This window comes from Diadema antillarum, unplaced genomic scaffold (assembly GCF_040938485.1).
Source record: "Diadema antillarum isolate AM-2024a unplaced genomic scaffold, OU_Dant_1.0 scf00000063, whole genome shotgun sequence".
Taxonomy (NCBI): domain Eukaryota; kingdom Metazoa; phylum Echinodermata; class Echinoidea; order Diadematoida; family Diadematidae; genus Diadema; species Diadema antillarum.
Genome location: NW_027270952.1, coordinates 690,494 through 716,210, shown reverse-complemented (window position 1 = coordinate 716,210; position 25,717 = coordinate 690,494). Strand labels below are relative to the sequence as shown.

At 36.3% G+C, this 25,717-nt stretch overlaps 1 protein-coding gene across 1 annotated transcript; it reads left to right on the top strand.

Annotated features, from left to right (window-relative positions):
* Nucleotides 1-5: 5 nt before the first annotated feature.
* Nucleotides 6-25,717, top strand: LOC139716244 (uncharacterized). Its single transcript, XM_071627809.1, has 7 exons — nt 6-139; nt 2,041-2,358; nt 7,278-7,537; nt 7,889-7,991; nt 14,498-14,659; nt 15,797-15,955; nt 25,434-25,717. Exons 1-7 carry the CDS (start codon nt 79-81, stop codon nt 25,715-25,717), a joined length of 1,347 nt encoding a protein of 448 aa, XP_071483910.1. The 5' UTR covers nt 6-78.

Here is a 25,717-nt window from a genome sequence, read left to right as displayed (position 1 = left end):
CGTATCCACGTCTAGCTGTGATACGACAGGTGGATAGTATATGGTTTCATAGCTGTATGATATCCTATCAAAAAGACAATGGTATCTTTGAAGATTTTGTTGCTTTGCTTTCTGGTGATCATCACGTCATCTGCAGAAGGTAAGTTCAAATTAAGCAGGAAAACTGGGAGAAATTTCGCTCCTGCCTCCTCAATGCAAAGTTGTGAATTAATTCATCGTAATTGGAACATTAATGAACGAGCATGACCATGAACAAAGCATGATTATCATAAACGCGTTAATAGTTCATAGTGCATTGTGAGGTAATCTATGTGTGTATACACCTTGTATGCATGTGTTACTATGTATGTGCGTTTTTGGCGCTTATTGTCGCTTGTTGACCCCATTACCAACTGTATTATGCTTGTTCGTAACTAATCAAGTCCTCGTCTTTAACACCTCTCTGGTGACAAGACCATATATCTTTTATGTCATTTTGGTCAAAAAGTGGCAACACTCTCTACGTAAAGGGTTTAGATCTTATACTGCTGATCGGCCGTAGTGAGGCAAGGCGATGAAGTCCTGAGAAATTTGAGCTCACCAAAGAACCTTCACGGATTTGGAATTGTGTAAAGGGATACTGTATACAATAACGTTTGCTATCGACAGACGTCATATTTTGATATATTCATAAATATCCCTTAATTCATCCAATTCTGGGCCTAGATCACTTTGCACAGATCCACGTCTTAGTAGTACTTGGGTCGTAAGTATAGTTAAAATCATCCAACAAATTTACGCTCAACGAGAATTGTACACCCAGTTCCTTAAAGGGGAAATCCAGTCCAAATACAAGTTAATTTGTTGAGAAAGAGTAAAATATTACGAGTATCGGTATAAATTTGATCGAAATCGGTTGAAAAATAAGGAAGTTATGACATTTTGAAGTTTCGCTATTTTTGGGGGAAACAATTCTTGAATAGTCAATATGAATATGCAAATGGCAAAGTGAGCATGTCTTTCCCTAACAACTTACCATATAGTTTATAGATAAAATTGTGAAATTTCCTGTTTTCCATTCAAACGCAATTATGCCCGAGGCTCAAAATTTAATCCTCATATATCTAACTGAAGTAATTCAACCAGGAATAACGTAATGTATCAGACTTCAATGACGGAAACATTAAATTTTCATCATTTTTTTTTTTGTGTGTGTGTGTGTCTGTGTGTGTACACGATCAATGCAAAATTGTGAGGGTATGTCATGGTTAGCTCACTCATTTGCATATTCATACCCACTGTACAAGTACTGTTTTGGAGAAATTATCTAAACCTCAAAATTTCATAACTTCCTTATTTTACATCCGATTTCAGTCAAATTTTTACGTCAAACTTAAATCATACTCTTTTTATCAGACTAACTTATATTTGGACTGGAGTTCCTCTATAATGGTTTTTGACTATTATGATAGCGCTAAAAACGTCATACGGTTAATAGTTATACCTTCTTTTAATCTTTCCATACTGACAATTTAAGGCAAATTATTAGTATAAAAAAAAAACACTTGTAAGCTTCGACAGAACAGTCTTACCTCACCGAGTGTAGCCAGTACCTATCACATTTTCTTTTCCTGACAATGGATATTTATCGACATGCAGAGCGATTGTTCTACATCATAAATACCTTCATTTTACTATTAACAATAGCAATCACCTCTTACAAAATAAAACAAGACGTAACGCCATCAGCGTAGTTGTACACCATCACTGTGTGTCACTACGATTATCATCATGATACATCGTAACCGTCATGTTCATGAATTTTCATGTTATTTTCCTTCTTCACTTTTTGATCACGAGTTTTAGTTTCCCTATTCAACTGATCTCTCAGTTAGACGGAGTGTACATTGTAGCCTTAATTCTATTGTCTTTGGGTAAGTGATGGCCGATAAAGAATCACTATGTACATTCTTTACACTGAGAGTCAGCATCATATTGATTCCTATGATTTAAAAGAATTCCTTTCCCTCTCCACCTCCTCCCCGTGATTTGTGACCGAAGAGCAAGTGGTGAGCACCAAACCATTCGTAACCGCCTACTGGGGTAGATCAGTGGAACTCCCGTGCCAGATTCCAAGACCGCCTTTAGCAGTCTTCTGGTTTCAACACAACTTCACCGCCGCCCCGGACGAAGATGCAAGAATTGTGGTGCAGAATTTCAATGGAGAAGAAATAGCTAGGGCAGGACCAAGGTTCGAAATCACCTCCAATTTTTCTCTGACCATACACGATGTGAGCGTCCAAGATGAGACAACGTATTCATGTCGTGTGGCTTGGCTCGACGATCAGGTGACGAACTACACTCAACTCCGAGTAGTGGGTAAGACTGAGTGATCTCTTTTCACTTTTAATATAGAACATGTTATTCAGTTTCACAACGTTTTGTAGCCTCGTTTTCAAAAGTGGGAGTGGGGGCACTTCCGGGTTTCATGAGACCACAAAGCTCACACTTCGAGGTTTCTATCTTTTTTTATTCTAGTGCCACTTAAGCACTTTCTTGGTACAAAAAGTGGGGGGGGGGGCAAAGTGGTGGCACCTCATGTATTCCTTTGTATGGTGCAAAAAAGTGGGGGGGGGGGGGGGGGGAGCCGAGTCCCCACCCCCATCCCCCCCCCCCCCCCGTTCCGCCGGTCATGCGTTAGTGCAAGAAGTCAATATTATACAGACAGGCTTAGAAATTGCTGTACAAGAGTTCCATGTTAAGCATCATCAATCTTTTCCACATGTCAAATGATATATGATTCAGTTAGAGAAATATAAACATGATATAAAGAATACATGGAAGATATTGAAGCAGGCTATGAATATATCAAAAAAGAAATTAAATATTACAAAGTTAAAATATGATAATAAAATTGTTGAAGATCCTAATGATATAGTTAATATTTTTAACTCTTATTTTTCAATGATTGGGGAAAATCTGGCAGAAAAAGTACCACAGTCAAATATGCATTTTTCTACATTCTTAGGTCAGCCTAATTCTAGTTCAATTTTTTTTTTTGTTCCAACTACCAAATATGAAATAATAGATATTGTTACTGCAATGAATAATTAACGAAGTGCCGGTTATGATGATATAAGTAATTTTATTTTAAAGGGAATTATATCATCAATTGCTGACCCACTTTCATATATTTTCAATAAATCTATACTAAGTGGTGTTTTTCCTGAAATTATGAAAATAGCTAAGGTTTTTCCTTTATTTAAAAAAGGAGATGAATTTGATGTAAGTAATTATAGACCCATTTCTTTGCTGTCATCCTTATCTAAAATTTTGGAAAAATTGGTGTTTGTAAGAACAATTAATTTTCTTAATTTTCATAATGTTTTTACAAATTCTCAATTTGGGTTTCGTCAGAAACACAGTACCATTCATGCCCTTTTGAAATTTATTGACCACGTCGCGCATACTATTGATAATCATTCTCATCTTATTGGTATCTTCCTGGACTTCTCCAAGGCCTTCGATACGATAAATCATGACATTTTATTATATAAATTGTGACAATGCACCTCAAAACGAACATAAAGTCGCACACGCTGATTTTACGTGAGGACTGAAAATAAGTGAAATGGGTCCACCTAGCCGAACTTGACTTTTTCATATTTTCTGAAAGAGCGGGTCTTCTTTTACATTATGCTAAAAGTTGGTATCCTAAAACGGGCAGGAAAGTGTGTTTTTTTAGCAGTTTATCTCGAACATTTTTGGTAGAATAGTGTGATTAGGTGTGTCTTTAGAATCCCTTTTTCATTTCTGAAAAACCTTGTCCACACTCTTCACTTTCATCTCTAATAACTAATGAAAGGATAGTGCTACTGCTTGGAAAATTGCCATTAATTATGGACAGAATGTGTTAATGAGGCATGCTTAATTTTATTTAATCTAATTATCCCTTCATCGTTGTTACTCTGGTGGTTCACTTCCTGTTTTTTGTCCCATTCATCGCACAGCCAGCACGGTTTGGTAAAGATTAAGCGCTTGAATAGACACTGTACTTCAGAGCCTCTTTTCTCAGTTCACACTTTTCCTGAGTTTGTGCTTTCTTTCCAATATTTAGATAGGTTAAGAGAGTCCATTTGATTTGAGTTATACATCATTTTAAAGCTTAAAGTCCGCTCTTTCAGAATATGGTCTTAACTAAAAATTCATGTCTGGCGACTTTTTGTTTGTTTTGAGGTGCAGGGTCACAATTGTCTCATTATGGAATACGGGGGAAGGCCTTGGAGTGGTTCAGGAGTTACCTACAAAATCGAAAACAATATGTATCTCTGAACGAGAATGACTCAAATCTAGAATTTATTAAATGTGGCGTCCCACAGGGTAGCTTATTAGGACCATTACTTTTTATTATTTATATTAATGACTTTTGTAGATCATCTGATATACTCTCATTTATACTTTTTGCTGATGATTCCAATGTTTTCTTTTCTCACCGAAATCCAGATACTCTCGTAAGCATTGTTAATTCTGAACTGAAAAAAAGTTACTCAGTGGATAAGAGCTAATAAATTATCACTTAATCTCAAGAAAACTAAGTATATGCTTTTTAGCAATTCTGTAGAAGCTTTGCGCACAAATATCATTTTTGATGACACTCTGTTAGAACGTGTATCTCATATAAAATTCCTTGGTATCACAGTGGATGATAAACTTTCATGGAGACCGCACATTATTAACATTAGTACAATCATTTCACGTAATATTGGTATCATAAATAGACTCAAGTCTCATATTCCAATGTCCTCTTTGTTGACCTTGTATTTTTCTCTGATTTTACCGTATCTTAATTACGGACTCCTAGCATGGGGTAGTGCCCATCAAACTTTATTAGATAAATTACTATTACTGCAAAAAAAAAAAAAAAGGTACTTCGTATCATATGCGGCGTCCCGCCACGTTCCCATTCAGAGCCATTGTTTACTAAATATAAGATTTTGAAAATCAAAGATTTGTATTTTTTTCAACTTGGTCAGTTTATGTTTAATTACAATGCAAATGCACTTCCCAGTATTTTCAATTCAATGTTTCCACGGAATCAGTTTTTTCATAATTATCCGACTAGACAATCTAATGAGTTTCATTTGCCCCTCCTGAGAACTTTATTAGCTCAGAGTACATTTATATACACCGGTCCTAGATTTTGGAACTCATTAAGCTGTGAAATAAAAAATTCCCCTTCTTTGCATTCTTTTAAGCGCAAGTTGAAATAATTTCTGTTAAATCCTCTTTGATATATTTCGTCATTAGTTAGATCTCATCAACCTCAGGGTTCATCATCCATCCACCAATCTTTCGTTTACCGACTTCATTATTACGTAATGGATTGCATGGATTATTATGCAATAGCCATTAAATCCCTGCACAGCTGCGTGCAGTACCAGCCCTCTGAAGCACATTCTCAATCACCCCCTGTTCCATTTCCCTAGTTCAGCGTGTAGGCATTCTCTCATTCTCTTATTCTCTTTCTATTTTTTTTCTTTTCCTTTCTCTCTCCCCATTCTTTCCGTCTTTTTTGTCAAGTCGTGTCATGTCTTTTGTATTTCTCCTCTCTTGTTCCGTTCTGTCGTAAATTATAACTGTGATAAGTATTTGTAAATAAGTAATTCATAAGTTTGTTCATTTTTTGAGTGGTTCACAACATACAAGCTTGCTTTTTAGTGGACCTCTCAGTTCTTTCTTTTTCCTCAACTGAAGCATAACTTTGTACTTTTTTGCCAGCATGCATTCTTTTGTTTATTTGTATCATTTATCTTTTACAAAGTCGAATGTTTATGTTTATGATGTAATTCCAAATATATTATGCGTTATGTTTTGTTGAAAAAAGAAGAATAAAAAACAAATGAATTGAAATTGAAAATTGAAATTGAAATTGAAATTGAAAAACGAATCATTAAATTCAAAACGCATATATGATACGTATTTTGTAATTTTGATATTTTTGAAAGGGTATTGATTTCAACTCTCCAAGTTTGTATTGGTGATGTGGACTGTGAAAGAGTAACCAGATAATAACTAAATATGAGATGAATGAAACCCAAATGGGTGTGGATATACTAATAATTTTTTTAAAGATTGTAGAAGAATACATTAATAGAGTTTTAGGAAAATGGGACAATAGATTCAAAAGTCATGAATTGTTTAGGTTTCTTTATCGTCACACCTTAATGAGAACAGTACATGAATTTGCGATAACAAAGTCGGATCACGAATTAAAAAAAATTAAATTAATTTAATAAATTTTCATATTTCTGGCATAATGACCTCTTTCAGAAGGCAGGGAATACACTTCCCTCAACATAAGTCAGTAACAATTAAAGTGAAACGAATCCGCAGCATTAATAAAATGTGCATATTATTTTGTGGAATTATCTTTGTACTATCTTTATATCATTATTCATTTAGTATTATTTTCTTGGTATCCAACAACAGTGATTCAAAAACATTAACTCTATAACTTTTAAACGGATTGTCTGATTTTCCGTAAACTTCAGGGATGTGTTCTAATTTTGTTTGCATTCATTCAGTCCACATATAAGTATAATGAATTTAATTCCCATTAAAACTGTAGACAAATTCAATTTTGAGCAAACTTATTTGGCAGCTAGTAGTTTCTGTAACTGCTGTTATTTCCAGGAAAGAAGGTGTAACATACGTATGTACACAAACGAACACACAGAAACATAGTACCAGGAATGATGTGATGGACTTTTATAGCAAAAATGGTCTAAGCGCCATCTTTAAACATTTTAAAGTAAGTTCATTATGAGAATAAGAGATAGAGCAAAATTAAACCTTTCAAGTAGGCCCTAATACTTAATTTGTAACATAACAAGGAATGTTCTAGAAGTTATTATTAAAAATATCTTGTATGTTCTTATGAATTGTCTTTTTTTTTAGCAGCTTTAATCACAAATATCTCACCTTAACATGAATGGATTTAGCTCGCTTTGCGATAGGACTCTTCATGTGTAAGTAAAATGCTGTCAAATTTATATCTGTCAGATATGTAGATGAGTGACGAGATCATACAATGACTATGACCGTGTGGGCATTACGTGCATGATTTATGCGTGCACACAAAATATGCAAAGAAGAGCATATTGTTTGTATCAACAGAAATAATGAGAGCAAGACAATTTCTTTGTATGAAAGTCAAATGCTGTCTATTCCTTCAGTTAAAAATCACATGATCAGATGGTATGACACAGTTGGTATGTCCATCCTCCCCTTCAAAACAGGACTAGCTGATGAGCTCAACCCGATCACAGTCGAAAACTGTCGAAAAAATGGTTCTGACTGGTGTATGTACTACATCGACCCATCCGAATCAACGATTCAGCTGAAATGCCAAGTGAGCGGCGTTAGGCCAGCAGTGAACCTGACATGGATCGACGCCCTCACCGGTGAAGTGATACCATCTGGGAAAACCAACAAGACAGTGGACAGTGAGACGGGACTAATAACTGTGTACCGAGTCACTCAAGAAAGCAAGCAACTTGTAATATCATCATCTAAACATCTGTGTTTTTTGTTTGTGGTTTTTTTATACACATCTTTCCCCTTTTCTGTGATGCCAGTATGACATTTTACTAGTCCTTTTATCGCGTTGATTATCATTATAATTACTATTTAATTTTAAATCGAACACACAAGTCATGCCGGTACAACCAAAGGAATTGTTTGTATGTGCAAGACTGCACTAAAGTCTTCCCTCTTCTTTTTCATTAAGCAAATATGATAAGCAAATCATTCGGTTTCATATTTGTAAGCGGGCATATGGTCAAAGTTGGGACCTCTTCGAACAAAAGTTGACTGTCCTGAAAATATCTTTAAATTTGTTTGTGAATAGATTTCCGGATCAGACGTCGGTCAGGATCGTATGTGCCAAGCAGACGGAGAAGCAGTTGGAGGGACGTCCAATCTAACTGTCCTTCTGCGGGAGGAACTCCGAGGTATCTATCGAGTTGTCTTGCGTAACATTTAAAAGCAAAAAATAGTCTGGCTTCCGTTCAATCGCTTTGCACTTTTAGTCATTATTCTATTCAGTTAGTTAGTTATGAGATGATGACTCCGCCCTTTATGTGTAGAATATCTCTAATGAATCAATTGAGGCTTTGAAATTCCATAACCCATTATTTATGCTCAATAAATCGGATAAGAATTCAACTATACTGCAATGTTTTAATCCTATATGACTCTACTTATCAAAGTTAGTCAGATTTTGTTGTGGGATTGAACTTTATATAAATATGATGGCAAATTTTGCAAACAGGAGGCAGGCGTGACATTACATGTCCACGCTGCCTGACGGAGCAAAGCAACCAAACAGGGGGTGGGGTGGAAAGGGGTGTATACCCCCTCCCACGTTAAGGAACTTTAGTCTTTTAAAGCTGTACATCATGCCTAATGAAATATTTTGACTTATTCTGATTAGATCAAAAAAACAAGTGTTCTGTTTCCTTAAAATCAGTTTCGCTTACATGTGACCCAAAATCATCGGGGTAATCTCACGAGACCGACACCCACGAGTCATACAGCCCACGAGTTCAACATTTAAAAAAGGTAAGTGAGTCATATAGCCCACGGGTCATATAGCCACTGAGTTCTACAATAGGCAGATAAGGCCCATTAGTTCTACACTTACTAGGCAAAAACAGTCCAGGAGGTCGACATTACAACTACACGTGGTTACATGACCCTTGCTTGCTTAGTGTCGATTTTACTCATGGGCTGTTTGACTATAGTGGGCTGTATAACTCGTGGGGTGTATGACTCGTGAGCTGTATAACTCGTTGGCTGTATGATTCGTGGGTGTCGGCCTCGTGACGTGCATCAATATCATTCACCACTGTTTCGATGAAACATAACTCTCTGTGTGTGCTAAACATTGTTGCAATTACTTTTTTAGTGTACAGGATTTTTCTTTTTATTGCTTTATTACAGTCTTATTTCAAAGTGCAGTCAAAGGAGTTTCACTTTTACGTGAGAATAATTGTCACATTATAATGAGTATCGTAGTGTTCGTTAACATCACTGATCAAATATACGATTGGTTTCTTTCATATTCAAGATCGAGATTTCACCGTGATTGCCGTGACAAGTGTATTGACACTCTTCGTCTTGGTGGTCGTGGCTGCAGCGGTAATATGCTGGTTCCTTGGACGTAGTAAGTTTGGAACAATATTAGATAGTAGTAAGTTTGTGGAGAAAGGAAATGTTATGTTCTCAGAATAGTATTGAGCAAAATCTTTAACCTACTGATAAACACTTAACACACCCCAAAAAACACTGCTTCACACTTAACATGTACCTGCCTTGATTATAAGAAAAAAATATATATATGGTAAAAATTGCCATTTGATGCATTCTTCTATCGTTACCTTAATATATGTTTACAAAAATGTGTGTATATATATATACATAATAATAATAATGCATTCTGCTTATATAGCGCATGTTACATTGAAGTCTCTATGCGCTTTACAAAAATTTCTATTACAACAATTAGAAAGTTAGAAAATACATATGTAATACAATACAACTTTTATATGTATATATAATGTTGGTGTGTGTCTGTGTCTGTGTCTGTGTCTGTGTCTGTGTGTGCTTATATTATGTATTGCATGTGAAGAGTGTCATTTTTTAGTTGATCTTCACGCTTTATAGATTTTATAGGATTAATTGTCTTTTACATACGTGTGTTTTACGTCATGACCTTGCAAAAAACTTTCTCTTTTTTGTCATAATCTAATTGTAAGCACTCATGGATTTTCACCTTATAAGATATTCGAAGATATGATTCCTCATTAAAACTAATGAAAAAATAAACTATTTCGTTTTCCTATTCTATCTGTTCATGTATCTATACGCATATAAACTATCCGAAATATACAAGGAATACATGGAATGTATTTACATATTAGGATCGCAGGAAGGGAAGACGTCCCCGGATGGTGAAGTTACTCCTCTAAACTCTCCTCAGGAATCCAAAATAGGTAGACCAAAATCTCAATATTGTCTTATCAATGTATGAAAATTGAACGGTTGTGTTTTTCTATAGGTTTTCCCGGCCAATTTCGCACTTTTGTCAGTCCATTTGATAAGATGTTCATTCAAATTTATAGTGAAAATCCTCGTCACTGCACATTCTGTTATTCAATATTGCAAGTTAGTCGTTCAATTTAGCATTTCGATCAATGAAATTTGCACATGTGCCTTTCGAATTCATAAAACGAGCATTCAAATTGGCACGTGCTCTTCAGTCATTCAACTTCGCCAACACTGGCCGAAAGGGGTATTACAGTCATTCAATTTCGCGTATGGGCAGTCAAATTCCTAACATGTTCATTCAAATTAACGTCATGTTATTTCGTTTTTGAAAAGGTGATTACATTTAAACGTGTATTTCTATGTGACTTTTTGTTTCATCCACGCACTGTTAAGCAGTAAAAGTATCATATTTTTGACCATATATAACTCGAATTTGTTGTTCTGTAACGCCCCTTTTCTTTCATACATATCATTTTAGGCCTACATGTACCAATACTACAGATTAACTTCATCTTAATACAGTCATGACAGCACAAGCTAGATACAGACATATTTCTCAAGATGACAGAAAAAGAATTATAGGAACATTTGATGATCATAACCTTGGCTTCCTAGAACTGCCCGACACACTCGGAATAAAGCACTCAACGGCCAAATAAGTTGTGGCCACATGATGCACTATATCTTCGGACTGGAAGAATCACTAAGCACATTGAAGAAAGAAAAAACTGTTTCCAAAATCTCTAAAATAAGTACGAAAATATGAAATGTAATGACGCTTGCAAAACAATAACTATGGTGCCAAAAAAGAAAGAAAGAAAGAACCAAAGCATAAACATGCGTGCTAAATTGACTGCAAAAGATGTAAAATTGGATGCCCAAAAATGAATTTGAATGAACGAGTGCGGCATGTCCGTGATCATGTCTAAAATTGAATGAACGAATAACGAAATGGTGCTTGTTTTACGAATATCAATTGAAAAAGTGTTAATTAGAATGAGGCTGAAGGTAATTTGAATGCTCCAAAATGAATTTGAATGAAGAGATCATAAAATTGAACTACCGAACATGTCATTTACGCTAAATTTTGCTAAATTGGATGCAGCCATTAGGAATTGGACTGACAAAAGTGCGAAATTGGCCGGGAAAACCAATATTATTTCGTTAGATTTGCCCTAATTTATTTCATTTTTTTTTTTTTTTGGGGGGGGGGGGGAGGCAATCTATCCACGTGCTATTTGTGTCATGAGAACCGTCTCTTCTTATTATCAGTACTACACACTGATTATTTAATGGTATCATTGATACGTTTTCGTCTTCGCTAGTAAAGAAAACGGGCACGTATTTACATCATAGGCTGCACAGTCACTGTGTATGATGTGTCTCACTCTCCCGTGACCACGATGGACTGCCACAGAATGGGACAAAGATTACTCATTACCTTTAGTCTTAGATATGATAAGGTGGATGCGATCCCAATAACAAAACTCTTCCAAGCAGAATAAATGGCAAAATCTAGAAATGAAAATTCACACTGCTAATAGTTATCAAACGAATAACTAACTAAATATAAACACCGAGGACACTTATAGCCTACCCCACATAGCTATACAGGTGGAGCTAGGTCTTTCCAACTGGGGAACGTTTAGTGTGTGTTTGTGTGTGTGTATGTGGGGGACTCTTTTAAAGGGTTTTAGGGGTATAGCACGTTACTTTTGGTCGGGTCAAAGGTCACCTTACCCCTTCTATCATATCATGATTCCCTATTTCCTTTAACTTACTAAACATGCAAACAAAATATTTAGTATACTGTTTTGTGCATATCTATACTGGACGTCCCAGTCAGTGAGCGTTTTTACCATCCACTCATAGTGTTTATGACATATTATACGTAAAACATGTAGATGATCATTCCCCTTGCAAACCATTATGCATTCATATGATATTAATGTATTTATATGCATAAGTCTGATCAATAAGTTAGTGAGCCGTAGGGTAGAAATAATGGGTTACAGTCAACGGCGTCGCCAGGATTTGATCTCGGAGGGGGGGGGGGGGGGGGGGGTTAGAATGCGAGGGAGCGAAGCGACCGAGCCCGAGCGAAACGAGCTAGTGAGGAGTGGACGGAGGGGTGTGGGAGGGGGTTTTCCCCTACCACGTTGAGAACCTTTTTTGCATTTTGATATTTTAAATGGTGCAATTTGATGCATGCTTTTGTGTATTTCATCGACTTGAAACAGTCCTTATTTGAGGTAGTAGTTTATTTTGACGTAGATTATTATTGAACAATTTGCCTATAAAATGGTATCAATATAAACTTCTTGTATCAATTCGTATTTTAAAGGGATTGCACAGTTATGGTTGAGACCTAATTTCAGGTTTCTAACATTCTTTGGTGAGATAATGAGAAACCTCTTATAAAATGTGAAAGAGCATGTAATTCTATGAGGAATTCAACGTTTATTTGATGAAAATTGGTTTTGAAATGGCTGAGATATCAAAAAAGAGCGATTCTAATAAAGTGTGGGACCCACACTTTACTACGATCGCTTTGTTTTACTTTGTTTTTTGATGTTTCAGTCATTCCAAATCCGATTTTCGTCAAATAAACTTTGAATTCCTCTTAAAACGGTATGTTCTGTACTATATCATAAGTGTTTTCTTGGTATCTCGCAAAAAGTTAAAAACCCAATTCTCATCTCCACCAAAACTGTACTATCCCTTTAAATATCTTGAACTCGACCGTGGTGAGAATTTTTCGCAATTTGATGTTGTAAATGGTGCAATTTGATGTATGTTTTTGCGTGTTTTATTGACTTGAAACAGTCCCACTTGTTTAAAGGTAGCAGTATATTTTGATGTTAATTATTATTGAATAATTTGCCAATTAATAAGATGGTATCATTTAAATAAACTTCTTGTATTGATTCTTTAATACACTGAATATCATGAACGCTGTTTGTTAAACAATAAAACAAAAAAAGCATGTACACGAGGGTGTACATAAAGGGCATTTCTCCTCGTACACGAAGGTGATTTCGCATTTTTTTTTATTGGGGAAATTATAAAAAAAAAAAATATTTGCGGGAACAGAGCGAGGAAAGGGTTGATTAAAAGGGGATAGATACATTTCTTTTCCCTTTGTACACGAGGAAACTGTTGAGTTTTCGGAATGAAAGTTACAAGTCTTGTGCACTCGGAATTATTCAGAATTTGTTGTAAGTCTGAAAAGTGTACTAAGGTTAGGGAAAGGGGCAGAGAAAGGGAGGGCTTGGGAGGGGGTATCCCCCTCCCAAGCAAGAGATATTTTGATCTTTTTTAATTGAAATTCAACGATCTGGTGCACTCTTTGAGTGAAATTTTGAAAGGGAGACCCGCTTCATGCATATGCATACACTTTACACACATTTTTTCCGACTTCCAAATCCCCGGTCCAAATCTTAGGGGGGCGTCCTCCCCCATCGCCACCCCCCCCCCCCCCCTTGGTATAATTTGTGTGTTTCGGGTTAACGAACCTTCAGAATAACGAACCTTCGGAATAACGAACAGCACCCGAAATAATGGTAGGTCCTAACGCTCTTGAGTAAAAGAGCCCCCTGTTCATTGCAATTTTGTAATAGTATTAAAGGACAAGTTCACCTTTATAAACATAAGGATTGAGAGAATGTAGCAATATTAGTAGAACACATCATTGAAAGTTTGAGGAAAATTGGACAATCCGTTCAAAAGTTATGAATTTTTGAAGTTTTTGTGCAGTAACCGCTGGATGAGAAGACTACTGCAGTGTGTGAATAACTTAGATGTCACATGCGTACAACAATATAAGGAAAATACAAAGAGAATTTCACAAAATTTCATCTTTTGAAAAAAGTACACATTCCCCCGACTCGTTACCGACAAATGTTATGGGTAATATTATTCCCCCTGCCTTTAGAAAGAGTCAAGTCAAGTGCTCTTTTATTATGCGAAAAAAGTGAAAATATGTTGAATTTTCTTTACATTTTCTTTATACTGTTGTACGCATATGACTCACAAGCTGTAGTAGTCTCCTCATCCAGCGGTTCCATCACAAAAATTTTAAAAATTCATAACTTTTGCATCGATTGTCCAATTTTCCTCAAACTTTCACTGATGTGTTCTACTAATATTGTTGCATTCTCTCAATCCTTATGTTTATGAAGGTGAACTTGTCCTTTAAAGTGTGTGTAAAGGGGCTGCGGGCTTATTGTGAGGAGGGGGCAACGGTCAATGCCATGTTTGGGGGGGGGGGGTAGGTGGTGGGGGCTGCATTTCTTCTACCTTCCCCATTCTGCCACCCCTGTAACACGTGGTAACTATGTAGATAGATCATTCAGAAGTAACCATTGCGTGGTGTGTGAAGCATTATTGTTTAGTGTTCTGCTTTTAGAACAAAAGAGGAAGAAGATCAGAGACTACAAACCAGGGAAGTTTTCCCGAAGCGAAAGATCTGATGATGTTCAACTTCCGAGGCAGGTTAAACTCTCGGTCATTGGTCCTACGGGAGCTGGGAATTCTTCATTCATAAGATCGCTAAACTACGCCTTCAGTGGTAAGCGAACTGATCTTCGGACAATGTTCTAATACTGCTCCTGTAGGGGACTTCACGTGTAAACCATAACGTCTATATGCCCACATTTTGAAAAGAAGCACTAAACAGGCCTATCGAGTTTTGGAGTGTTATGTCTCTTTCCGGATCACATTGCTGGAAGACACGAATGTATAACCAACTAATTTCAGTTACAAATTCATGAGAACGAAAACCGGTAGATTTGAAAAAGAAATCCAGATATAGATAAAACATGTAGTTGTGTATTACAGGTACAGGCCTACAAGAGTGAAGGAATGCGTCTGCCGGACCTTGTAAAAAGCTTGAAGAATTAAAGATGTCATCAATATACTTGTTTGTAGAGAAGAAAAGAAATATAGGGGTCCGATATCTCATATTTTGTTTATTTTCATTTTCAAAAAAGAATATAAGTGAACAAATATTTCAACAATATTTCATGCAAAAAGAAAAACAATATACATATTCTACACACGCATGTGCATAGATGCATGGTATTTACTAAAATGTTAAAAATTGAGGCGAAGTTGAAAAGCTGAGCATGTAATATATATTTCCCCTAAAAACATCTTATAAGCAGATGTTTGAGAGTTGATGGAAACCTTAAAAAATCTGGTTAAACATAAACTCACAACAAATGGGTGATTTGCCATTAACACTTTTTAAGTAACTTAATGGAATCACTAATAAATCTTAACTGATCTTAAGTAGAAGATATCATAAATGAAAAAAGACCAGAAAAACAACAGCTGTTGAATAAAGAGGATGTATGTGAAACATCTTGTGTAAGTAAGCAGGTGAGATGTATTTTTTTCTTTTTTTAAACTTTTGATACTTTTAACATGCCTTACGTTGATCTTTTATTTTGTTTTGTTGTTGCTGCTGTTTTGTTTGTTTGTTTCTGGCAGCACATGATGCTGAAGAAGTATTGACTGGTGAGAGACCACACCTGCCAAAATATATCTCGTGGTGTAACTTAAGAGCTATTTAGACCGTAAACTAGTCGATTATAGAACATATCTAAGTTCTCCTCGCTGATGAGTAAAACGGAATCGAGAACAAGATGAATCTACCTCAATACTGTTAGAAAACTGACATTTTTTTTTTCTGATGATGTCGCAGGAACTTTTACAGACACTATTGAGGTTGGTGGCGAAATGGTGCCTGGAGGGGTTACTCGAAATACAATCCCACACTACCTGACTGGGAATATCATCGTGGAGGACAACCGGGGACTTCATGATCTCAGTTCTGAGCGCGTTTCTGACCTCAAATCTCTTCGTGAGTCCATGAATTCCGTCATCTCGTCGTTGTTCGACACAAGCAGAAAACTAATTAGAGTATTCTATATACAAATTGAAACAGTGAAACGATAGCTGTCTTCAGTATTTGATTTCGAAAGTAAAGTAGAATGAAATCGGGTGCAAAAATATTGAATAGACAAACTACAGAGTATAGCAGATACATTATCCTGTGGTATTGAGGGGGCAAAGATAAAGGCAGCATAACATAGACAAAATCCTTATTCTTGTCCCTGTGACTACACACATTGTGAATGAAACTCCATTTCCTCGGCTATAGGTGAGGATTTTCTGCTTGATGATAACAGATAATGTTTCCTATTGTTCAGACCCGTAGCCAGGATATGCTTTTGTTTGTGTGTGTGCGTGCGTGTGTGTGTGTGTGTGTGTTGTATTATTATCATTTTTTTTGGGGGGGGGGGAGGGAGGTGGGAGGGGCGGGGTGGGGTAATGCGTGAGTCAAGAAAACAGATCTTTGATACTGTTTACGATATGAATAATTCACATCATCAAGACCTCATTGTATGGCATGAGAAGTGGTTTACAGTCTGATAGTTGGCATTGGTCGGTGTATGGCCTCAATACCAGCCATACTGTATGTTTGCATATTTATCTTTAATAGTAATAAACTACCTTGTAATGGTTGGGTACCTTACCTACTTACCAGTGTAGTAACATTTAGATACCAATAGACTTTAGTCAGATGGGATGTAAATGATGAGACTGATAGCTAACGGGGTCAGATGAGGTAATAAGGTTAATTTTGATTCATATTATCCCCCCCCCAAAAAAAAATAAACAAAACAAAACAACTGTTTAATAAACATTGTAACAGCATATTGTGCATATTGTGAATATTATTGAAATCCAACTCGAATAGTTAATTTCAATTGAATAATGATTTACGTTTTTAAGAGTCATTATGCTCGGATGTAAAACCCAGCGAAATTCAATTCAATTCAATTCAATTCAATTAAAATCAATGCTATTCAATTCATTTATTCTCATTCTCTTTTTTTCCCCAACAAAACATAACACTTGTAGATCAACAATTCTATCATAAGCATACATACATTGCAAAGTACGAAAAATAAACGATAGTCAACAAACTAGTAAAGCTAAATTATGCATACATACCGGAAATCGATACAAAGTTATGTTTAGAGAGGAAAAAAGAGAACTGAGAGGTCCACTAAAAAGCAATGCTTGTACATTGTAGACCACTCAAGACTCTTTTCAAATATCTTATGTAATTACAAGTACATAGCACAAAAATAATCAAGACGGAATGGAGGGGAATACATTACATTGAAAGGAATGAGGCAAAAACAAAATAGAGGGAAGAAAGAAAAGAGAGAGAGAGAGAGAGAGAGAATGCCTACACGCTGCACAAGAGAAACGGAAGAGGAGATAGAACAGTCAGTCCGCAGCGTGAGCGAAAACGCACGTATTTATTCAAGTCGTATGCACGGCTGAGCGGTGTTTGCATACGTAATGAGCAGATACATGGTCATGAACAAATCCGTGTAGAACGAGTATTTCTCGTCAGTTTTCGACACTTTTAGTATCGACTGAAAGAGAAAACATAAGCAAATATGCTCATGATCAAAATAAACGGAAAAGAAGAATATAGAATATCAAAATCCCTCTCGAAGTTCGGTATTGTATTCAAAAATGTTCCTTCACGTTTGACGCCAAAAAATTAACCTGAAATCTTTCATGCCCCTCTAAAATATGGTGAAGACTATGTCCGCTAAGGTATATAGTATCACAATAAGGGCACGTTTTCCCATCTTCATTTCAATACGGGTCAGGAACTAGCAAAATTCAGAGACATGTCTAGCGTCGAGTTTAAAAAGATTATCCTCGCATTCGCACCGGAATTCCGGGTCTGTGATTGGTCGAAATCTGTCGCAAGACGCGGCGTGTCGCATTGCGTAGTATCCATTGGCTGCTGACTCAATGCTGTGAGTTTTAAATGTTAGGTTCCAGATTGTGATCGAATTTTCACTCTCTGTACAAAACTTGAACTTTACACAGGAACCAATGATGTGTATGTGAGTGTGCACTTACAATGATCCTGAACAATGGACCTGGCTGCCACCTGTCCCGAGCTCTGCTGCCAGGCACATGAATGCTTAATCAATTATTCATGTGGATTGCCCCGAGCACTGCTAGTCTGAATTCTTGACGCAGGGTGAAATGCATGCACATGAAAGAAGTAAGCACATGTTTCCATGTGCTTGCACACACCACATTTCAGAATGAACAAAGACTAGCTGCGATAGTGGAATTCCTCATGAAACATTCCAATCCTGGCCATTGTCCACGACCATTGTCTGGGTATCAACAACACATTCCACGCGTGTTCATTCACTACCCCACTTCCAGTAAGAAAACATAATTTGCCTTGTTTTCAACAGGAAAATTCACAACCTTAAAAATGGTGCCCCTCTTCGTTTTTTAATTGATCATACTCGCTCAAGTTTCACGATTGTGAAATCGAAGAAATTACGGAGATCTATTTTCAATACCAGTCAGGAACTAGCAAAACATCAAACTATGATCTAAAAGCTTCTTGAACATTGGCAAAATAATCGTTTACTTTGATGCTAAAATTGACTACTATGTTGACATCAAAAATAGGGAAATTAGGTATCAAATTAATGAGCATAATCAGCTCTATAACATACCTAACCATCCTGGGTAAAACAATGCACTGCGAAAGCTATGAAAGCTGTTGTTGCGACCTCTGCAAAAACTCTCGCAAAGTATCGCGAAATCTCGTCAGTCTCAAAGGCACAAACTGCGTAAACGTGATTCTGAATAAAATTGTCGTTCGTGCCTCATTATCGCACACGCTGCGGACTGCTGGTGGCCGCAAGCAGCTGTGCAGAAATTATGCAAATAAGATGCCGTATTTCAATGGCCAGTTATGCCGTTTTTCATTTCATAATGATGAATTCAATGACTGATGATAAACCTTATGTTTCTTGTAACCTATATAGTCCATGGGCCAAGACCCGAAAAATGGGTTGTTGGTACCATCTGAGGTGGCACAACCTTTTGGTGTCAGTTTGTTTGTCGGGCATAGATATGCTTATCAAGCTATGATAGCATTTCCAAATGAGTAGCTTAGTCATAATAAATGAATTTTTAACCAATTTGGTCTCGTATTTATATCCCTATACTTCTGAATCGAAACTAAACCGCTATACAAAGAAGAGCACTGCCTTCTGTATGTCCACAGGTGTTCTGTTGTAAACGCGGTGCGCTTAGTCTTTATTCAAGGCAGCGAAGGGAATATCCAAAGGGTTATGATGTCCACAGCTAGACCAATGTACCGTTATCATATCTAAAGTTCCTCATAAAAGGGATTATCCATACTGTTTTTATACTACCCTATCAACAAATACATCAGTTTTAAACAAAAATCACTCCGTTCATTTACAATATCATTCATTATAATGTATCGTAGTGTACCGTTACATTGTTTTTGCATTATCTTATATTGTTGGAGGGAAATAAAGCGACATTGGCGTGGTATCAGCGTTTTCACCGTAGCGTTTTCACCGGAAAATGATAAATGATTGAAAAATACGGTAAAATTCACTAGGAATTGCTTTTGTTGTTGTTGTTGTTTTTAGATAAAAGGATATACACTGTATCATACGCTTTGGATATTCCCTTCGCCGTCCAGAATAAAGACTAAGCGCTGTGGACATCATAACCTTTGGATATTCCCTTCGCTGCCTTGAATAAAGACTAAGCGCACCGCGTTTACAACAGAACACCTGTGAACATACCATAGAGCTGCATTTTACAGCTCTATGGAACATACAGAAGACAGTGCTCTTCTTTGTATGGCGGTTAGTTTCGATTCAGAAGTATAGGGATATAACAACGAGACCAAATTGGTTAAAAATTCATTTACTATGACTAAGCTACTCATTTGGAAATGCTATCATAGCTTGATAAATCATATCTATGCCCGACTAACAAAATGACACCAAAAAGGTTTTGCCACTTCAGATGGTACCAATATCTGGCCTGGCCCATGGACTAATATAGGTAATGAAAATAAATATCTCAGCAAGAATTTAACAAAACAGATTTCAAATTACGCTTAAAAGTGTATAACGTCGGAGATTTTTTTTTCAGAATTCCAAAATTTAGGGCCGGTGTATATAAATGTATTCTGAGCTGGTAAGGTTCTCAAAAGACCCAACTGAAACTTATAAGTATCTGAAAGAGAGGAATTTGGTCTTCGTCATGAGATAATTTCTGACATGGAGGAAAAATTAATCTTGGATGACTCACTGATGAACCCTTTGTTTACTGTAACCTATGTTAGGTAATGAAAATAGATATCTCAGCCAGAATTTGATAAAAAAATATCAAATTACGATTTAAAGTGTATAACATTGGAGATTTTTTTTCAGAATTAAAAAATCTAGGACCGGTGTATATAAATGTATTCTGAGCTAGTAAGGTTCTCAAAAGACCCATCTGAAACTTGTAACTATATGAAAGAGGAGACTTTGGTTTGGTCATGAAAGAATTCCTGACATGGAGGAAAAAGTAATGTTGGATGGCTCACTGTACCCCACCCCTTTAGTTTGGGCCTTATAGTTTCTTCGCTTTATTCGGGTTCAATTTCCATGCCAAATTTTATATCTAATTTATTCCTCTGTGAATGGCCGGTGCTTAGTGTATAGTATTCATTAGTCTAAAATTACGTTTCCATGCAAAGGTAGGGTGGCGTAACCTACGGCGTTCGAATATTCAGACACATCCTACATTGTCAAAATGTATCATGTTTTCTCATGCAATTCTGAGATTAATATGAACACAAGGCCTTAGATTTTCGTCAACTATGGTACCTGGGTGGATTTCAACTCCATAGGAATGAATCGTCATATTATAGGATCCTACGTCATAAAAGGCCGCAGATATGGTACTGGTGATCCAGGATACGAGACTACTGAATTTTGTGGTACAGGTCGTTATTTTGAAAGCTTGATGTTCCGACGTTTCGTTAATTCGAAAATTATGTAAAGTTCGTAATGTAAGGTATAATTCATAGTAAACTTCGGAAAAGCGGACCTTATGTCGTTTTCTGATTAATGAATCCTCGAGATAACGTCCCTCATTTCATTTTCTGATTGCATTACCTTCTGAATAACGAACCTTTGGAACAACGTCGTACATAATCGGATCAATGAACCTGTTTGACTTTCGGATTAACGAACAACTATAGGAGCCGAGAATTTTGCGTGTTTCGAAATAACAAACACTACCATTTAAACTTGGCGCAGCTGGGCACCGGCTGAGAGTCAAAATATAGTTCTTGTATGCCTGCAGAACAGTCGATTTTCGCTCCAAAAGGTATTTTACACGTATAATTAAGAAATGTGTGGAACAACGCGCTGTAATAACACAATATCGAGGTAACGAAAATACGAAATCTTAGCAAAAAATAAAAAATAAATTAAAAAAAATCCACAATCTGAAGACTTACCAGATCGTGGTTTCTACATAATTTCTTTAATCTATTATAGATGATCGACAAATCGGGCCACAGCGATCCTGGACGATATAAGTGGTGAATCGCATGTAGATTGTTGGAAAATACGATTGCAAGAACACAATCGATCGTCACCATGGTCACATAACATTCTACAATCCCACAATATAATGCAGAATAAGGAGGGTTAATCTGGAATAAAACTGTGTACTACAATCGAAATCATTCTACACTTTTGATCTAAAACTAATCCAACACAACTCATCATCTGGGGAAATCGCGTCACCAGGTAAGTTTCTTGATAGACCTTTTTGATGTATTGCAAGCATCCAAATGTTGGAAGGTGAATTTTTTAGCGCTTCTGAGAACTATGATTTAGCTTTAATTCCTCATTATGGCAGGGCCGGGGAAGCGTTTTCACAAATTGTGTGTGTGTGTGTGTGGGGGGGGGGGGGGTGGGGAGTGGGGGAGGGAGAGTACACTTCCGGGTTTCATGAGCTAACAAGCAAAAAAAAAAAAAAGAAAAAGAAAAAAAAAGAAGGTCCTCAGCTTATCTCTCCCCTTCCACTTCCTGGTTTCCTCAGCTGACAAGCAAAAAAAGAAAAAATAGGTCAGCTCAAAAAAAAAAAAGTTTTCGTCGCTAAAAATTATGAATGCGGCAATCGATCGACAATGGTGAAACATGTACTCTCTAAAAAAAATCGAGTGAAAATTTTCACTCTAAAAAGAGTGAATACAAAAAAGAGTGAATTTCGAGTGAAATTGGAGTGAATTTTGAGTGAAAAAGCTCATTTTCACTCATTTTGGAGTGACGTCAGGGATCACTCCAAAATCTTCGAGTGATCCCTGAGGTCACTCCAAAATGAGTGAAAATGAGCATTTTCACTCCAAATTCACTCCAATTTCACTCGAAATTCACTCTTTTTTGTATTCACTCTTTTTAGAGTGAAAATTTTCACTCGATTTTTTTTAGAGAGTAAACAAGTTCACAAAGGAGCATTCACATTAAATCTGTACGATGCCAATACTTGAACTGTAATTTCAATGTATAAGAGCATCTATACGTAAATCACAACTGATGATGAAAAAGATATGTAAAATAAAGATCACATGAACGATAAACATGTAAAGATGTAAAGGATCACAAAAACAATGTTACAATGATGAGGTTAGAAGGGATTATACTGAAGTTCACGGAAAATTTTGAGCAAAAGAAAGATATTCACATAAAGAGATGATGATCATGGTGATGAAAAAAAAAAAACAAACCTAAAGCTCAAATTCCATGATTAAATGGACAAAGGCACTCTGGTTTATATGAATTTGTATAACGAAATCAATGAACGTTAAGTTGTGAAATTCGATCCCACCCCGTCCATCGCACTAATTTGAATGCTCAAATTGATTTTAAAGTCAATTCCCAGAAAAGGAAATTGAATTCTTACGTCCGAATTTTACATTCTGGCTACTGGTTTGGGTGCCTATACGAATTTGAAAGAACTCAACATGAAATCGCTCGACAAAAGTCACTCCACAGGTTTAAACCTGGGCCGGGAAAGACTATACCAAACATTCTTATGGCAGTGTGTTTCAAATTATCTTAATGATTTTTTAGGCTTTCCTTTTGGCTATTTGTAGTCTAGTTGTTAATGTTATGCCATTGGAATTTCGAAATAGCATTGGAGTTGAGAGAAGGAATATCTAATGCATCCATTGTGACTTCGTGCTTTCTATTTATCAGGAACCAAGAAAGTTGCAATCGTCATTCACATAAATATTGTGACACACAATTATTACACTAGAAAATGTATTCTGACACAGTTCAAGCAAAATCTCTTTTAAATCATTTATGATAATCCAAAAATCTCCATATTCTTGTTTTTTTCCTGTTTATGAAGGAGACAGAGGAATACATTGCGTGATACTGGTATACAAGTGAGTATGACATTTTTAACATTCCAAGTGAGTTTTGCATATATTTCTTGTGTTTGTTTGTTTGTTTGTTGTTGTTTTTTGTCTGTTTTAATGACATCAGATACGGTATGATCACGTTTGGAAGGAAAACAAAAACTTAACATGATTACATGTAGCGGATCCAGATGGGTCGCAGCCGGCGCGCGCCCCCTTTATTTTTCTTTAAAAACAAAAGAAATAAAAAGAAGAAAAATGAAATGAAACCCAGAAGTGGCACAAGAAATATTAGTTACCCCCACCCCCCACTCTTTACAGAATTCTTGGATCCGCCCCTAATTACTATGCCTGTAAATCGTCCGGACATTTTCGTGTTTATAATCACTGAACTATTAATTTCTAAAGACTGTATACCTGATTTAACACTATCTGCTTTGAACCCTTGGATCTAGCTCTTTTCAGCCGATTTCCCATCTGGAGGAGTTTTTGACAGAGCTTGCTGCAAAGAATAGTATATTTGGTAAGTATCTATTGTCCTCGTAATTTGATCTGACTGTCAGTATTACATAGTTTTATAAAATTCACATTCTAGTGAGAAAATATAAAACTTTATAATTTTATTGTCGCCCACAAACACGTCATAACCTCTATAGTAGTCTCCTCATCCAGCGGGTCCAACACCAAAACTTTAAAATTTCTGTACTTTTGCATCTATTGTACGATTTTCCTCAAACTTTCACTGATATGTTCTACCAACGTTGCTGCTTTCACTCAATCCACATTTCTGTTTGGGTTTGCTTTTACTTTAGTTGCGATATTTGTTACGTATGAAAACTGGAGTTTTGCTTAGTTTTCTGTCATATTATCCATTTCCGCTTTAATATTTCCCCTTATAGATTAATAAATATATATACAATATATATATATATATGTGTATATACATAATATCTGTATGTATATTTATATTTATATGTATATGTTTATGTATATGTATATATTAAAGTTCTTTTAATTTTGTCCCCTAGCTAGGCTTGTTGAAAATACAATTTTTGTTTAAAATTAAATTGGCAACTGGAGCAAGCCTCTGAGTCGTCTGTTACTAGATATTATAAAATAGCCCTATATAAGAAGTTTGGTGTATATATATATATATATATATATATATAATATAATATACATACATACATACAGACGCATAAATCTATATAAATAGTATACCACTAACATGCATTAACATCTAAAAGCCGAGCCTTACCAAATTTGGATAATTTGGATGCTATGTATATACAATACATTATAGCAGAGCCTACCTGGCTGGAGCTGACTCGCAGGACACTTTATTGCAACGGCATACACCGTCATGTACTTCACTTTGATCACTTATGTTTCTTTTGTACTATACAATGTATAATTACTATACGTCCCCAATTGTTGTACAGTCTTTTCACTTCACTTTGTTCTATTTACCTCATTCTCTGTTATCAAAAGAAGTGAAACATATGTTTTGTCGAAAAATGAAATAAACTTTGAATTGAATTGAATTAAATTGAATTGAATTGCAGAATATTGTCAGAAATGCATATATCAAAAATCAATATTCCTATAAGACGTGATAGTACACCAAACTATAATTGTTTTGTTTGTTTAACAAGGATATCAACCCATACACTATTCCTCTGCCATAAAGTGTCACCGGAGGCATTATGATTTCGAACTGACATCTGTCTACCATGTCCCTCACAGTGCCGTAGGTGCGTAAATGAGTATCTGGAAAAGCTAATGATAATGGCAGGGCTTTCTGGTAGCGTATTTGCAACAATGACGAATGAAGAAGATCATAATATCCGCTATAATAGCACCACTACCGATGCCCAACCTGCTTGCGGTCATATCATCTAATTCCATCATAACCACATTAGTTAACTAACCTATGCAAGACGTCAATAAAATAATAAAGCAGTTACTAGTTTTGAAAGAGTGAAAAGAGGGAAACGTAATTGCTACGCATCATCTATTCCAGGAAGCCACCCCGTCCTAGTGCTAACCCATCGTGACAAGGCTAAATTTCGAGGTAGGAAGGATCGCATCATAGATGAGGCCAAAGCAGTAGGCGCATTGGATGAGAAACTCTTCTTTGTTGAAAACTTCACCAAGAGGCTGGATGACAACGACCCAGAACTTGAAGTGAGAACTTTAGAATTCCTCGACGTGTTTCTCAAGCTCCTGGACTTTGCCGACGACAATCTTGTTAGGCATGCCAACAACGAGAAAGAAAATGGAATGCAGCACAACCCTCGTCTGTAA